This window comes from Schistocerca gregaria, chromosome 6 (genome assembly GCF_023897955.1).
Source record: "Schistocerca gregaria isolate iqSchGreg1 chromosome 6, iqSchGreg1.2, whole genome shotgun sequence".
NCBI classification, from domain to species: Eukaryota; Metazoa; Arthropoda; class Insecta; order Orthoptera; family Acrididae; genus Schistocerca; species Schistocerca gregaria.
The window spans coordinates 272,225,829-272,243,370 of NC_064925.1; the positions used below are offsets into that span (position 1 = coordinate 272,225,829).

Sequence of the window (17,542 nt, forward strand, 5' to 3'; positions counted from 1 at the left end):
AAGTTAGTGGCATCCTGTTTTATCCGACAACGCCACGTTAAGAACAAGTTGATTTCAACTGTCCTTGAGCGGGACAAACATTTTGAAACACTCAGCGATCTGTAATGCAGACAACGTTTAACTTATATCATAATTACTTTACAGTCTTCAAAATAGTGCCTTGCAAAATGAACGCACAATTCACAGTCGAATACAACAACACAACATTGTAAAAATATATTTTTCCACCTAGAGAACTCACGGTTGCTTTCAACTGACCTACTCTAAGAATGAAGGTCACCAAGTGGGAAAGAGGCTACTATGTTTACTGGGAGATGGCAGCACATATCATAAGAGAAAAGTACGATACCCTGTTTCATCAGACTACTCTGTTTTATCACACTCTCTCCTACTTTTTGTGGATACGTTTTCTTATGCAGTGCGTGGTTAACACATAAGACTTAAAGAAAAACTTTTAAAAAAGGAGGTGACATCCTCTTTTATTTGAAAAATGATAACCCCCATGTAATCCACGTGACTACGTTCTTCTGTAAACAAAATTGTAATGCAATAAAGTTATAATACGGCTGACCATAAAATACGAGCCAACGGGCACTGTTTGCACACGAAAAGAACAGTCGTAGAAACAGACATGTAATACCTTTATTCCCATAGTGACCAAGGATCGTGGGATTTTCTTGTTAGTAATAGCAATAAGGTCAGACAAAATGATGTGTTTTATTCAGAACCAAGCACTAAACATAATTTTTTTATGAAATTATACATTACGTTACAACAATCAGCGAACGACAAACTAGATACACAGTCGACAGATTTGCTTTTTGCCGTAGTTTCTTTTAAATGGAAAACTATATTCCATGAATATCCGCCACAAACTGAATATCAAATCGTTATGTAACAAAAAAATCAAAGGGAGTCTACTATCAGAAATACTAACATACTTGCGGCAATCCGTCCGGGAAACGTTTTACACATAGCGTATATCTTCTGCGAAACGCTAACAGCACATTTGTCGATGAGACCGATTTATTACAAAAATATACATGCACTAAAATTAAAATCAGCTTCAGAGCATACTCAAGCATTTAAAAGATATAATTCCTAACAATCATCTATCTTTGGCGAATATTTTAGACATACCAAAGCTTTTTCCGTTCCATCATAGCTCTCGAAAAATTATTATTTTGCTCCAATGACATACCCTATGCATCCATAATACATTGGTTTATACACTGTACCATCATTATTTATTCATTTTTTTGTTTGAGCGGTTTGCTAGAAGACGTTACATTGCTTCAAGCACCGTTTCACAACATTAAAAAACTCACGTTTCAATAGATTTTTGGAGCGATTTGCCATTCAACTATTACAATGACAATTCTGGCGAAAGTCGGTGACATGTGATCAGTCAGTTATGATGCTCACATTATATATTTACTGTAAAAAGATACGTTTCCAGAACATACTGAATTTTAACTGAGCCCATACCTTTAATTAAATTCATCATCAGTGACACAAAAAATAAGGAAGAAATAAACGTCGTCAAATTATTTCAAACACAACCAATCAAAAACGAATAGCCTGAGCTGACCAGTATTTCCGTAATACAATATTGTCTTCACTAAATACTTCATCATTTCGGTTTTTCGACCATTTACCAAGTGCAGAATGATATCCCTTCGCCAGCCAAGACTCTAAATGTCGGGGAGGAGGAGGTGGAGGAGACGGAGGACGGAGGAGGGGATTAGTTTTTAACGTCCCGTCAGCCACTAGATCATTAGAGACGGAGCACAAGATCGGATTAGGGAAGGGCGGAGAAGGAAGTCGGCCGTGTCCTTTCAAGGAATCATCCTGACATTCGCCTTAAGCGATTTAGGGAAATTACGGAAATCTGGATATCCAGAGGCGGGTTTGAACCGTCGGCCTCCCAAATATGATTCCAGTTTTACATGACGCCTAGCTTCATATCTAGCCACAGGAGGACCCTGAAGTCTTGAGCGAAATAAACTACGAACAATGCTGATGTAGAGTGCAGATCTCAGTTTTGTCATAATTTAGCTCTTCGCAGAAAAGCCACGTTCAAACTCATTACACTGCAGTTTGTTCCTGGTAAGCATTTCTTTAAACATTGGTGGCTCTACAAGAATTGTTGGTGTTTCTCCGCATAGTACTGGTTTTTAGATCCTGTTTCTAATCTTTGAGGTCCATTATTATTTCACTAGGGCTGTTAATCCTAAATCTTTCACAAATTCGAGAAATCTCATTTTCTACGTAACTAATCGATGTACACTGACGGGAAAAAATCGCAGCACCGAAAAAAAATTAATGTCGAGCACTAAAATTTCATAAATACATTTGTCTATGTTACATATTTAAGTAATTAACGTTGCAAGATGATAGGTCAATACAAGTGAGAGGCAAGCCATTGCAAATGTGGAATGCGGCTACAGTAATAACCGGTATAGCTGCCAGAATGCAAACGTACATATATTGTGTTGTACGGATGGCCGATGACTCTTGCTTCAAGTTTTCAGTGTTGAGGAAGGTACATCACACACTTTAGCGGCCTTCAAAATCCCCATTTTCTTCGCCCTCGCCACAGGGAACGCTTCAAACATCGTCAAAGGGTCCCATTTCTTCCTTTTGTCCTTGGATTGGTAGCTACGCTTGTTACGGAGAATCCTGCAATAGAAAAACTAGAGTAGCTTGCAATTAAAATTATAGAAATATAAACTGGTCCAGTTATGGGCTAGCCCATAATTTGACCCCTCGTAGTACCCCATATTTGTTTTATATTGTGATTCCCACAAAATGGCCACGACGATCGTTACGAAATGCAGAAAGAAATATGGAAATTGGGGAACAGCTAGTTTAACATATCAGTGAAACAGTTCTACGAAGAAACTGCAGACAGAATTAAGTCAGAACGTAAAGGAAACGGTTATGTACATAGCTGTCGATAGACTGCAATCCGCAGAATTTTCATGTCTTAAAATCACTACAGCCAAACAGCGCACGTTCAATCCATCAACTCCTCATGGCCAACCTAGGAGGTACTGGAGAGTAGATTCACTCATTCACCAGGCAGATTTCAACGCTTTCTGGGCTCCAAGACCTCATAGACCATATTTAGATCAATGCCCAAATTCTTCTGCTCACACGGTAAGACAACTACGTGCGTTAGCGTTAGGTTGTTAACAATCCACAGGGGAGGAAAAGCCTGACTGTAGCAAAGTATTCCCAAAGTGGAGGCAAATAAAGAGAGAAATTTCTTCTTAGATTCCCCATCTAAAAATCGCAGCATAAAAAATTATTATTGTAGAGTAATTACATATCAGGAACACGTTTGATTGAATAAAATATTTAAGTGATTAATATTGCAAGATCAGATGCTAATGTAAGCAGAAGAAAATCCATTGCAAATGTGAAAAAATGCATTGTGTTGTACAGGTGCCGGATGTCAGTTTGTGAGATAGAGATCCACACCTGTTGCACTTGGTTGGTCAATACAGGGACAGTTAATGCTGTTTGTGGATGACGCTGGAGTTGTCGTTCGATGATGTCCCATATGTGCTCGACTGGAGACAACTTTGGTAATCGTGGAGGCCAAAGCAACATGTCGACACTGTAGAATGTGTTGGATTACAACATCGGTGTGTGGGCGATCATTATCCTGTTGGAATACACCCGCTGGAATGCTGCTCACTACGGTCGCACGTTCGAATTCTACCTCGGGCATGGATGTGTGTGATGTCCTTAGGTTAGTTAGGTTTAAGTAGTTCTAAGTTCTAGTGGACTGATGACCTCAGAAGTTAAGTCCCATAGTGCTCAGAGCCATTTGAACCTTGTTTTGAATGCTGCTCATGAATGGCAGCACAACGGGTCCATTCACCAGACTGACGTACAAATTTTCAATCCGGGTACGTTGGACAACTACAGCGGTTATATGAAATCGCACCACAGACCATAATTCCACATGTAGATCAAGTGTGTCAAGGACGCAGTGAGGTTGCCTGCTGGCCCTCTATTAGCCTCCTTCTAACCAACACACACCCATCACTCTCACCGACGCACAACCAGCTTTCATCAGAAAACACCCTGCTTTCCAATGAGCCCTCGTTTGGCACTTTACATCACTGAAGTCGCAAACGGCGGTGCTTTGGGGTCAAAGGAATGCACGCTACAGGACGTCTGTCTCGGAGCTCTCCGGGAAGTTAGCGTTTTGCAACAGTTCATTGTGTCGCCATGGTGCCAAATGCTGCTCACATTGCTGCTGCAGGTGCAGCACAATGCACCAGAGCCCCACGCCGAACACAGTGTTCTTCCATCTCGGTACCGGCACGTGGTCGTGTGGAACCAGGTCTTCTTGCGACCGTACGTTCTTGTGACCTCCGCTGCCAGCAATCATGTACAGTGTCCACATTCCCGCCACGTCTTCCTGCAGTATCGCAGTAGAAATACACAGCTTGACGTAGTCCTGTTACACACCTCGTTCAAACTCGCGGAGGCGTTGATAATGGCGTCATTGTCGCCTTAAAGACTAACATCAACTCAACACGTCCAACATCGGAAGTAAGTAACGCTCACAACCGTTGCAGCGCGTGTTTAAAGCGAACCTGATTTGCATCGCCATAGTGGCGCTACTAGCGCAGAATCACGCCTGCCAACTTTCGCTTGTGCCGCACAAGTTCCTCTTTGTGCAACTATTTTTTTCCGTCAGTATATTTTTAGACTCGAATTTGGGGTAAGTGACCTTGATATGATTCAAAACGAGATCGCAGGTTTCGGCTGCATTTATATTTAACAGCAGCCTGGATGACAAATTATTTGCCGAGCGAGAAAACTGTTTATCAGCAGTCTTAAGAATTTCTGTTTTTTACAGAATTTGACACAATGCAAATTCAAATTTTCTAGTGGAATCAAAGCTACACTTGCATATGATTCTACAGAATCAACCCGCCTTCCAGACGATTTTTAAAAGAGTGATATCGTTGTGAGCCTGAGTAATATTTAGACTTGATCTTTGAATATGTAGGGATAGATCAACCAACTTCTCCATGTGTATACGTTACAACAAGCATACAGACAAAAAATGTAGACGACAATTTATTACAAAGTGTTTTGTAAGTAGAACACTGTTTTGATTCACGTTTCCCGCCCTGTGACACTTCTAAAAAATGATTGCACTCAACTGTGTAACGTTCCCAGGCATCGCTTACTGACAAAAAGCTAGTGGCTCCCAATTAGGGTCAAGCACAAGAGCGGCCGCTGGTGGCCGAGCGGTTCTGGCGCTGCAAACTGCACGACCGCTACGGTCGCAGGTTCGAATCCTGCCTCGGGCATGGGTGTGTGTGTTGTCCTTACGTTAGTTAGGTTTAAGTAGTTCTAAGTTCTAGGGGACTTATGACCTCAGCAGTTGAGTCCCCTAGTGCTCAGAGCCATTTGAACCAAGCACAAGACCGAATTTCCAAATGTCTGCTTCCAGATCTTCAGCAATAACTGTCAGCTCCCAGCTGTTTTTCGGAGAGCAGCTGAAGATATTTGTAACTTAATCGAAGAATATTTTAGATTAATCCCCGTCACTTCTTCTATCGAACCGTGCACGGCGAATTCTAAACGGTGATGCTATGTCAATTACTTTGCGAGACCAAACTTTTTCCCAAACATGACAGACTTTCGATAGCCAGTCAAAGCGATTAAATGGTCTTTCAAAAAGGCGTAGGCTAGACCTAGTGACTGTAAATGCTTTAGAAGTCCCCACGATACCAGATGCTGCTGCTTTATTATTTAGCTCAAAGTTTCCCACTGCTTTTAACTTTCTTCTTCTTCTTCGCGGATGGATCACTTAAGACCACGCTGTAAACAACATTTGTTGGCCTTCCTTTTCGCCCAGTATTCCTTCATAAACAACGAATGGGCTAGCTTTCGTTGCATAGACCACGTATGTCGGTTAGTTTTTCTCTCTTCTTCCTCAAAACCCCTTTGTGATTTTTATGATTTCATTTCCATCATGTAGATTTCGAACCCCTAATTCTCTCAGGTCTTTTTCGGTCTGTTTGTACTAGTTCGGTCTTGTAGTTTTGTTCCTTAAAAATGTATGGATTTTGTGCGTTAACCTGTTTGAGTCCAATCTTTCTAAATACCCCATGAATTGGATTCTTCTCATGCGCATTGTGTCTGTTATTTTGGAGATATTTTTATATATTTCTGCATTGGGTTTTGGATAATGCGCACCATTTTTAGTTCTTGGTCCTATGATTTTCCTCATTATTTTGCTTGCAAGAGAAGCGGCTTTATTCAGAATTATTGAAAATTTTAAGTCATTCTTTACTAAATTAGATATCAGATCTGATGTCATCTGGTCAGAAGTATGAAGCACTATATTAGAGCATGCTTTAAAAGAGCTTGTGGTGCTCTAAACAATCATGGTGGTTTCTGTTTGTTCTATATCGTGTCTCCCTACCACGTTCGCGTAACGACGCTCTGAGTGTGTTTTTTAGGGAATTAACTAGTTTGAACCTGGGACCTGTTGCTGGTAAGGAGACGCCAGACCACACATGACATGTAGAATTCTGAAGAGTTCAGTGAGACTATCGATGATATAACCAAATACTTAATGATCTCAGCGTCAGCTCCACTGCACTCCCTGTAAAAGAATCTTAATACTAACTAAATTTAGTGGAAAGGGTTCGAGGCTTTCCTATTTTTAGTTAGCTGGTAAAATAACGTCGAAAAAGCAGTTAAGTTTACCATTGGAAATTTCATTCTACTCACAAAACATCGTTTATAAATTGCACTATTGATAAAAGGAAATGTTTTAATACAGAATGGTAAAAACCAACTGCGTTCAACAAAAATGTGAACCAATATTCCCTAAATGGGTTTCCAAGTTCTACAATCGATCGAAGGATGACCCATGCCATATCACATCTATAATCTCGGTTTAATTTAAGTTTCACAAAAGAGAAAACTATAAAAATGGTCTACAACTATAAAAATGGTCTACAGTGACCCTCAAATATCTATGATTACTTATTTAACTTGTCGTAAATTACAGTGGCTGATGTGGCTTCTCAATAACTAAAAATAGAAAAATTATCGCGTTTCAGATTTTTACTTCGAGTGGCAAATGTGAACACCATGAGTTTTAATTAACGATCGACACTAGTATTATGCAAAAAGGGGGTGTAACAGATGAGACTTCTGCAGTTCTGAGTGAAGCCTTATGCGCTCAAAAATGCGGCAGCGCGTGCGTTCATTACCTTGTCGGTGTTTTGGCAGCGTCAGGGCGACAGCGGCCGGCGCACCAGCCATCCAGCTCGCCGTCTCGGAACTAACTCTTCACTTCTCCTTACTACAATTTACCGAAGTTAGTTTAAAAAACTATCTGGCTATGTTTTCATCTGACCAATCAGGGTCACAATGTTAACCTTAAACTCCGCCTACAAAAAATCTGTCTATCCAATGAGAAACGTTATACTTTTCGTGGTGGGGCAATGTTTTTTAAAGTTTGCAACGTAACAGAGACGCTAAAAAGTCTCACGCTAAAACCTGCAGCTGGTGTGGTCCTTTTAGCGTTATCGTGAGATCTATACTGTTCATCTGGAGGTCTCTATCTTTTAACATGGGCTGGGGGTTGTCCTAATGTAACAGACATGCGAAAAAGTCTCACGCTAAAACTTGCGGGTGGTAGTGGCCCTTTTTGTGTTATCGTAAGATCTATACTGCTTTTCTGGAGGGCTCTAGCTTTTAACATGGGCTGGGGGTTGTCCTTGCTGGGGGTTGTCCTTGACGTACCTGAGACGCGAAACAGTCTCACGCTAAAACGTGCGGGTGGTGAGCCCTAGTGGTTAGCTGGAGACGTGGGTGACCGTCCCTTATCGTAGGACCTTCTAGCTTAACACGGTTCTGCTCTCGGCTTCTGTCCTCGTTTCTCCCCTCGGAACTGCGTCTGCCTCACGGTGGGAAGGTACGACATGCATTTAGGCATTCTTGTGTTATTCTGTGGTATTCCATTTGCTCACTCGCTACTCGTATTACTTTGGTTAATTTAATGTCACGATTTATTCGGAGCTATGTGACATACTAGTAGATTTGCTTATTATGTCAGGGTTTTCATGGAAGGTGTTGGATTTCCCTGACACCTTACAGTGCCTTTGCCGTGGAAGCAACTGAGTTTTGAATTTGATGTTTTTCTGCGTTTGTCAGGATTTTGCTAGCTAAACCGTAAGCTAGAGACATGCAGTGATCAAATTGGTTTTTTTCCTAAGAGGTGTTGGTTGGTCTTTTTTGTTTGCCCCATATGAGCTTACAGTTCCTAAAACTCATTGCTCACTCAGTTTTAACGTTTTTCTTTCTTTCAGCACCTAGTGTATATCCACTTCTACAAACTTGACAAATTTGCTTTTTTCGAATGATTAACCACGGGTTTTTAGCTTTGTATTCTGTGAACTGTTCGCAAAACTAATAATCTGGCTTTTCATCATCATTACAATTAGCATTGCTTTCTAAAAATGATTATCCAGAACCATAACCACCAATCTGGAGACAGATTCAGATAGCGACGACGACGTAGGAGATGGATCGTCTTCTTTGTTGTTAGCATCTTCTTTACATCGACAGTTGAAATCGAAGATTTTAAATTTAAATTGTAATTTTCATTATTCCCACTTTCGGCTTTAAAGAAGTCACTACTTTTAATAGAAATATAAATAACTCTTAAACTGTCATATACACTTATGTTCAAAATCTTTAAATAAACAACTCGAACTAATCCAAATAATGATGCCAGTTCAATGCAGAACAGTCGACGCAACTACATAACTGTAAGTGACTGATGCACGTTACGTGCATGAGTAATTGTTGAATGTGTGTTCCGCAAGCGTCATTTGGGTGGTTTGTTGGTTTCTCTGTGACGTAGTGATGGCTAACAAGAGAAATGTATTCAAATTTAAAATACCCCCGACACCATCTGTGCGAGTGGTGTACCATGAAGACTGAATTCAAAACATACATACACATGTTTCTTTTTTTTTTAATTCACAGATGTTTTTATTTACTATGTTTTAGTGTATATAGTTACTTTAGGTAACTTAAGGATTGAGACGTGGCACTAATTGCAAATCAAGTGGGAAGAAAGTGGGCTGCCGGTACGCTTCCTTGCAGTACGCTACCTAAACCTTCAGAGTAAAGATCATTACAAAAATTCAGCGAAAGCACGTACTTATTTTTTGCAACTGAGTCACATTCATCCGCATTGTGCTTTGTATGTGCTGAAACAGACAACATCAAAAGACAAAAATCATAATTGTTGGTCAGCCGTAAAAGACAAATATAATTATGACTCGAAGATCTTTTCGAGATCTACAATCTGGACTGCGTAATTTGACGTAGCTGTTATGGATTACCTAGTGCATATCAAGAAAGCACACTGGCGGGAAACATTTTTACTTTGTATACCTGTGAAATTTGAAAGGTTCAAAAGACTTTCATGAGACACAGCTAACAATTATACCGATTAAATGAACTTACAAATAAGTAAAAAATTGCATTGCAATCGGTCCTCTTTTTGGGAGCTACGTTTGCGCAGACAAACAAACATACAGACCTAGGAGTCAAATATACTATGTGCATTCGGTAAGTAATGCAACATTTATGTTTTAAGCAAGTTGGTTTTACTCAGGCTTCCAATACACCAGACTATTGCTCCCTCTCTTGACTACAAAAGCTTATTTTATTGTTCATTGGGCTAAACACACGGAGCTCGGAAGGTTGAAAATGTTCAAATGTGTGTGATTTCCTAAGGGACCAAGCTGTTGAGGTCATTTCACACTACTTAAACTAACTTATGCTAAGTACAACACGTACAGCCTTGCCCGAGGGAGAACTCGAACCTCCGGCGGGAGGGACCGCGTAATCCGTGACATGCCGCCTTAAACCGCGCTGCCACTCCGAGCGTCCAGGTCGGAAGGTGTGAGATCCGAGAGTGAATGAGGAACAACAATCCTACGAAGTTTTGTGAGCTCTTGGGTGCGCAGACTTGTATGACGCCTTGCATTGTCATGGAGAAGCAGTCCGTTTTCATTTTTGTGGCGACGAACACGCCTTTCTTCAATCTCTTGAGGTATCACAGTACACTTTCGAGTTGATCGTTGCACTATGAGGGAGGACATCAAACTGAATAACCCCTTCACAGTCCCAGAAGACCGTCAACATAACTTTATCAGTTGAGGGTGGGACTTTGAATTTTTTACTCGAAGGAGAAGTGGTGTGTTGCTATTCCGTGGATTGCAGTTTTGTTTCCAGTTTGAAGTAATGAATTCATGTTTCATCGCCTCTGGCGATGTTCGGCAAAAAAACTGACACGATCAGCCTCGTAAAGCGCAAGCGGTTCCACACATATTGTCCTTCGTTGCTCTTTATGGCCTTCTGTTAGACGGCTAGGACCCTGGTAGGCACACACGAATACCCCGACTTGTGCGCGAGTGTGTCAGCACTACATACAGACGTCCAGTTGTGCAGTGAGGTGTTTTACTGCGATACTTCTATCGCCTCGCGTGAGACTCTCCGCACATTCCAAACACTAAAGGAGTCACAGCTGTGTGTGAAAGGCTCTGAGCACTATGAAACTTAACTTCTGAGGTCATCAGTCCCTTAGAACTTAGAACTACTTGAACCTAACTAACCTAAGGACATCACACACATCCATGCCCGAGGCAGGATTCGAACCTGCGACCGTAGCAGCAGCGCGGTTCCGGACTGTAGCGCCTAGAACCGTTCGGCCACCCTATCCTGCTGTGGAAGATCGGCACGTGGGAGATCAGAAAGGCTTTAAAGACCTTGTTGCGATCATGGCAGACACCTCGCCCAACTACTCACCGTGCTTTTGTTCACTGCCAGGTCATCGTAGACATTCTGCAAGCGCCTCCGAATATCTTCAATAGTCTGGTTTTCTGATAAAAGAAACTCAATGACAGATGCCATTTTAAAGGCTACAGACAGCGCCACCACCTACTGGAAATTTATAAAAATATACGGGCTGAAGCGGGAATATTACAAGATGTGCCAAACAAATTCTTTTTTGCAACCAAAATTTGTTTAGAAAAAATAATACTACTTACTGAACGCCTCTCGTGTAAGACTACCGTTTTGCATCGGGAGCTAAAAATAGCCCCTGCTGGGAGCTCCCATCTACTGTGAAAGTATTCCAAGATAAGTTTAGCGTCGAAGTACGTTCTAGAATTGTTATGGGACAAAAATGTGTGAATTCATAAAGGAACAAACTGCTGAGATCATCGGTCCCTGGACTTACACACAGCTTAAACTAACTTATGTAAGAAGAACACACACACCCGCGCCCGAAGGAGAACTCGAACCACCGGCGGGAGGGCCCGTGCAAGCTATGGGACAGATAAGGAGAAAAATACATTGAGCGTCACGGGCAAAGGAACGTGAGGGGAAGGATGTTTATGTATCGTTTCCAAAGGTTACCAACTTTTAACCACTCGTGCGCTGTGCGCACGGTATCAGCAGCTATGGCGAAAAATACGACGCAGCAGAAAGAAGATTTCGTGAAATCACATTTTACAGACACTGCTTACATTATTTATTTATGACTGATACACGTAACACAAAACGTCACCATGCTACTTGATCGCTGAGGCTGCTGGCAGTCGCAAACAAAAGACGATATGTACCAAACACAACAACGGAACGAGCCCAAGTTATCTAGGTTATACTGCACGTGTCCGAGGTTGCTGACAGACGTAAACAAAACACAGCCATTACGAGGTTTGCAGATATATGCCGGTCACAACTTCGGAACGAAGCTCAACTTATCTTTATTATAACGGACACAGACACACAAGCATACAAACACACACACACACACACACACACATACATGGAGTATCTCGCCCAGACCCATCGCTTTGCTCTCACATTCGCTGGTGCCAGCTTAGCGGCGAACTATATTTACGTTACGATTTAATACGAGTGTACTGTTTTAAAACTATGCTGCCGACTTGATCCAGTGAGATCATGAAAAATTTCCTGATTGGTGCCGGAACGCCGTTCCGGTGCGTTCCGACCGAAATTGAGCCCTGCTGAAGGATGCAAATAAATGATTTACTGCGCTTATCTTCACTGGCCAAAGGACAAAAAAATGACAGTTAGAACATTAACATATTTATAGAGATGTTAATTACTGGGCAGGTACCACGACGAGGTTTCATTTGGTATGCAGAGGCGACAAGAAGTGACTATCAGTTTTTCCGAAGTCGTCATAAAATTCGCCGCTCGTAACACGAAAATAATTGTTGGGTAACAGAGTTTGTGGACCCATGGTGATTAAAACATGCTTAAATCACGGAAAGAAAGCGGACAGCGGCACGCACCTGAGATGTTAAATAGCTTTCTTTGGCGGGAGAGGGCTCTGTGAGGCAGTTGCAGCTCCAGCTACATCCTCGGCGCTCACTGCGCGCTCCCGAGAAATAGACCCGGTGAGATTCTCTTGACTTTTCAGAATAGATGTAAGTTTCAGAGTGTAAGATGCTATGACAAGCATAAAGTAGTAAAACAAAAACGCAATGTGAATTTCAACATATGAAAGGGATGTAAATTTGCATGAATTATGCCTGAAAAATTTTGTCACTATCAGTTTTCAAACATTTTCGAACCATGAAAACATTCGAACTGTTACAGGATGCACACTTAGTTCTTAGCTGATGTTGCTATATTTCATAGATCCTTTTCTTTTCTTCATAATCTGCTGATGAGCTGCATAATAAACTATTACCTGATATTTTGTTAACGAGTTGAGAATCGATTACTTGTAAGTTTAAAAGCATCAAAGTGTAATTTCACTCCCAACCACTTTTATTTTTTAGTACGGAAGTCAAAGCTGATATTACTGCACGTTAATAGCTTTGTGATGTTCATTAGTCTTAAACACGTTGAACTTAAAAAAGCAATGTTATTTTGTTTGACCTTCACAACACTGACGTCTGCCATCCGTGTTTTACAGCAGCATTTTAATTAATTCAAATTTTGCTTAGTTTAATAACATCAATGTGCGTGATAGCACTAAAATATTGTATTTAATAAAATGGAACACCTTCAACCGTCCTTACGATATTATTCATCATGTGGCTAACAGTTTCGGTGTTTCAGTACACCACCTTCAGTCCTTAACCGACGCTGAGAGGGTTAACTCCAGTACTGTACCACATTCCATCAATAACCAATATGTATGAACTGGTTTTCGCATACTACCTGTAACAACGATGTTGTGGCTCCAATCGTCAGCTACCATCTGACTACTGATGGAATCGGGAATACCATTGGAGTTAACCTCCTCAGATCTGAAGCACCGAATCTGGTCTAGTAAATAACATCGTAAGCACGGTTGTGGGTGTTACATTTTATTACTTAAGTGAACGACCGAAGTCCCTCAAAACCCCAGTCGGACGGACGGACATAGAATCATATTGGATATCTGGAAGAGTAAGAAATTATTTTCCCAAGGTAAGGGAGACACAGGATTTCGAAAGTTTTCATCGAGCAGTCAGAAATTATAATGCTGTAAACGATTTTTTGTTTGGCTCTTACTGCGTCCAGGATTGCTGACGATGTCCGCCCCCGGTAGCTGAGTGGTAAGCACGACAAAATGTCAATCCTAAGGGCCCGGGTTCGATTCCCGGCTGGGCCGGAGATTTCCTCCGCTCAGGGACTGGGTGTTGTGTTGTCCTGATCATCACGCCGAAGTGGCGTCATATCGAAAGACTTGCACCCGGCGAACGGTCTACCGCCGGCCAGAGTGGCCGTGCGGTTCTAGGCGCTACAGTCTGAAGCCGAGCGACCGTTGCGGTCGCAGGTTCAAATCCTGCCTCGGGCATGGATGTGTGTGATGTCCTTAGGTTAGTTAGGTTTAATTAGTTGTAAGTTCTAGGCGACTGATGACATCAGAAGTTAAGTCGCATACTGCTCAGAGCCGTTTGAACCATTTTTGAACGGTCTACCCGACGGGAGGTCGTAGTCACACGACATTTTTTTTTCTGACGATGAATTCTGGGCGGTTCGGGGCACCCAGCTACAGTTCACTAGATACGTGAAATATTGCAGACTTTACAAGGCTGAAAATAATTTATATCGATTATTTATGCACCGCATATAATCGATTTCGGAATACAGACACTTTTGCCAGATATGCGTACCTGGGAAACCAATAACATATATGTCGATTCAATTTAAATACGTCAGTTCATGGAAAGCCGCTAATCATCGGTATACTGCTTTACCACCTTATCACGTTGGTAATATCACGTAAAGTTATGCGAAAACTTTTCCCTGTTTTACGAGACATCCGAAAGCTAAACTGACTGTAGAGACCACCAATCGAACTACTCCACCCACAGCCAGTTTGGGTTTCATGTGTCGGAAAAAAAATTGCGTAACTTTACGTGATGTTGCTTACTTGATAAAATAGCATGGTAGGATTTCGGTGGTTAGCTGCTGCCTGTGCATGGACGTAATTCATTGAATAAATACAGGCATGGCTGGTTTCGCAGATAAAACCTACGACAGAATAAATATTTCGAAATCGATCATGTACGAATAATCCATGTCAATAAAGTTGATTCTTAGGAAGTCTATACTATTTCACGTAGTTAAACTTCTCTAGTTTTTCTCATGCGAATGTGTGTACCCAGCTCCGGTGATTCAATAAAGGAAAATAGTAGGAAGCTGTATAGTGGCGTACTTTAGTAAATGTAGTTCTATTGGAAATGGTCTCTCTGTCTCACCTACTTGTGATTAGGTCAGTCCCGCAACTTAGGAGGGGCTGACTGGGTTGCGCAGATAATGCGGTTGATAGCTCTCTGTCCTCAAACTGGTTTCGTACTCATGCCCTGGTAATCTGAATAGTTTTAAGTTCTTACATATACAATAAAATGAAACATTACAGTCAAAGTAATTATACACATTCCTAACACGCTTTATATGAATGTAAAATCGACTGGACGTGGGATATTCATACAACCTCTTTTTTATTTTCTATGTTGTATTTTTTTTAAGACGAGGTTTCAGAGCAATTACGGCTGGTCATACAGATCTCATACCCATCGCGTCTGGCTATTGTCCAAGCAGCCTGTATTGTACCTATCTTATACTTGTGCTCGGTGTCCTAGTGTATCAGCGTCTGTCGCTACTGCTAACTGTCAGCATCCCTGTGTGTGTGTGTGTGTGTGTGTGTGTGTGTGTGTGTGTGTGTGTGTGTACATCAAGGCCTACGAGAAAGAGATGCCGCGGCGCGTACATCACGAAGGTAGTCCGGCGCTACCTCGCTCTCTCGCTCAAATCAGCAGACAAACTACGTGTCTACACCTGTTAACTCGTAACTAGGCGTGTCCCTACAAACGGAAACTGAATCTTCTTCTAGAATCCGCTATTATGGAATCTTACTCTTATTAGTCCTATAATGATGGGAAGTCCATGGGCCTGCTTATAATTTGTTACGGCTGTACTGGCTTACAATAAAATAAAATCATACTAAAATGATTATCAGTTGCATAAGGCACCACTTCCAGTATGTAATGAGTACTGTTAAGCAGAAGAGACTAAATGCTATAAACAAACCGTTATACCATTTATATCGAGTATTGATCTTAAATTACATTTTGCTGTAGTACTGTTAATCAGTAAGACTTCATAATAGCAGATTCTAGTGGAAGATGCAATTCTAGTTAGTACTTACAATCCCAGCCGCGAGTTAACAGGTATAGAAACGCATTTTATCTGCTGAGCTGAGCGGGCGGGCGAGTTGAGGACTACCTTCATGACGTAATCGACGCGGCCTGTCTTTCTCGTGGCCCTCGGTGTACATCCCCTCGTTTGTATCGGTGTCAGTATCCCCCTGATTCCACGTTGCTCTATGTCTTCCGAATGTGTCCTTTGTGCGACGCATGGTCATGTCTGTCTGTTAAGTGTCGCCTTTGTTAAGATGACGCAGCAGTTCTGCTTAGTGCGTCCTATTCGTCAAGGCTCCTGTCTGCCTCTCCTCTGTCGCCTGGAGGTGGTAGGTCTTTCATCTCTCGTGTAAAACTTTCACAGTGCAATTTCCGATATGTTTACTGGAGCCACATGCCCGCACGTACTTTCATCTCTTTGCCTTAAGTCCACGAGTGTAGGTTCGCACAATGAGGACCGTGGCTGGTCAAAAAGAGAGCCGTGTTTTGGCTAAGGTCTACATCTTACGTCTTCAGGCGATCCGTCACAGAGAAAAGAGATACACGACGCTCTTAATTACTGTTCTCCCACTCCCTCTGCCATGTATTCACTTTCCAGAGTTGGTGCTTATTTGTGAACCTTTTTGATTCATTTATTGAGGCCATCAATTTAGACTACTGTTCCTTGGTTGCCTGCAACAGCACTTAGAAACATCAGTGAATGTTTTTCAGCTTCGTATCATACTAATTACAATAAGGGATAATAGGTAAGTAATTGAATTAAACATAAAATCTTATAGTTATACGTCCAATATAATATAAACATGCCTTCACGATGTGATTCTTGAAGTTTTCCTGGCGTACTAAATATTCTATGAGGTTTCGGGATTGCAGCCTGACCATGTTGACTTCTCGTTTCAATATTTCGGCTATAAACCGTCCAGATATCTTCAGGTGAGTGTCCGGTGGAGTGTGGAGAAGCTCATAGAATATATCTTTACCAGTCTTCAGAATTAATTATGATTCTAACTGTATCAACATTGGATGCGTGCCAGTCTGGGTAAAACTCGAGTCACAGCACCGACTCTATCCATTAGTAATTCTAATTGCTTTGCGGAACTCGTTGGAGGTCCAGTCCTCGCAACTGATATAGGTTGCCGGATATTTAGTTATATGTATCAACATAAATCTATTTACAGCAACAATAATTATCCTTCCCAATTTAAAACGAAATACGAGACGCAAAAGAAAAGAAATTATTCAACATGTGTGTTTAATGTACAATGCCTGACAAAAAAAATTAAGTACCCAGAACCGGAGGAGGAAACAAAATTCTTAGCTTGGTAAAGGATGTAATTTTAGTGATTACAAAATCGAATCTGATTTATAAATAATTTGGCAGTATGCGACCACTTATCAGTATGACGTAGCTCGCCCTCTCAACTGCATGTAAGCACTGATTCGGTAGGGAAAGGTGTCACCAATCTGTTACATCCTCACCTAAGACAAGGCGCTTGTAAGTGGTCCTTGAAATCCTGAATAATGACACTAGAGCCGGTCGCTGTGGTCGAGCGGTTCTAGGCGCTTCAGCAAGGAACCATGCGGCTGCTACGCTCGCAGGTTCGAATCCTGCCTCGGGCATGGATGTGTGTGCTGTCCTTAGGTTAGTTAGGTTTAAGTACTTCTAAGTCTAGGGGCCTGATGACCTAAGATGTTAAGTCCCATAGTGTTTAGAGCCATTTGAACCATTTTGAACCAATGGCACTAGGGCATAATTGATGTCCGAGCTGGTCTCTAACATGCTCTATCGGGGACAGATC

The 17,542-nt window shown here is 41.6% G+C and overlaps 1 protein-coding gene across 1 annotated transcript in view; it reads left to right on the plus strand.

Annotated features, from left to right (window-relative positions):
* LOC126278845 (odorant receptor Or2-like) overlaps nt 1-17,542 on the plus strand; it is a 146,533-nt gene that overhangs the window by 42,037 nt on the left and 86,954 nt on the right. The window contains exon 2 of the mRNA XM_049979121.1: nt 12,412-12,500. Coding sequence (XP_049835078.1) covers nt 12,412-12,500 — 89 coding nt within the window. The remainder of the gene's footprint in view (nt 1-12,411; nt 12,501-17,542) is intronic.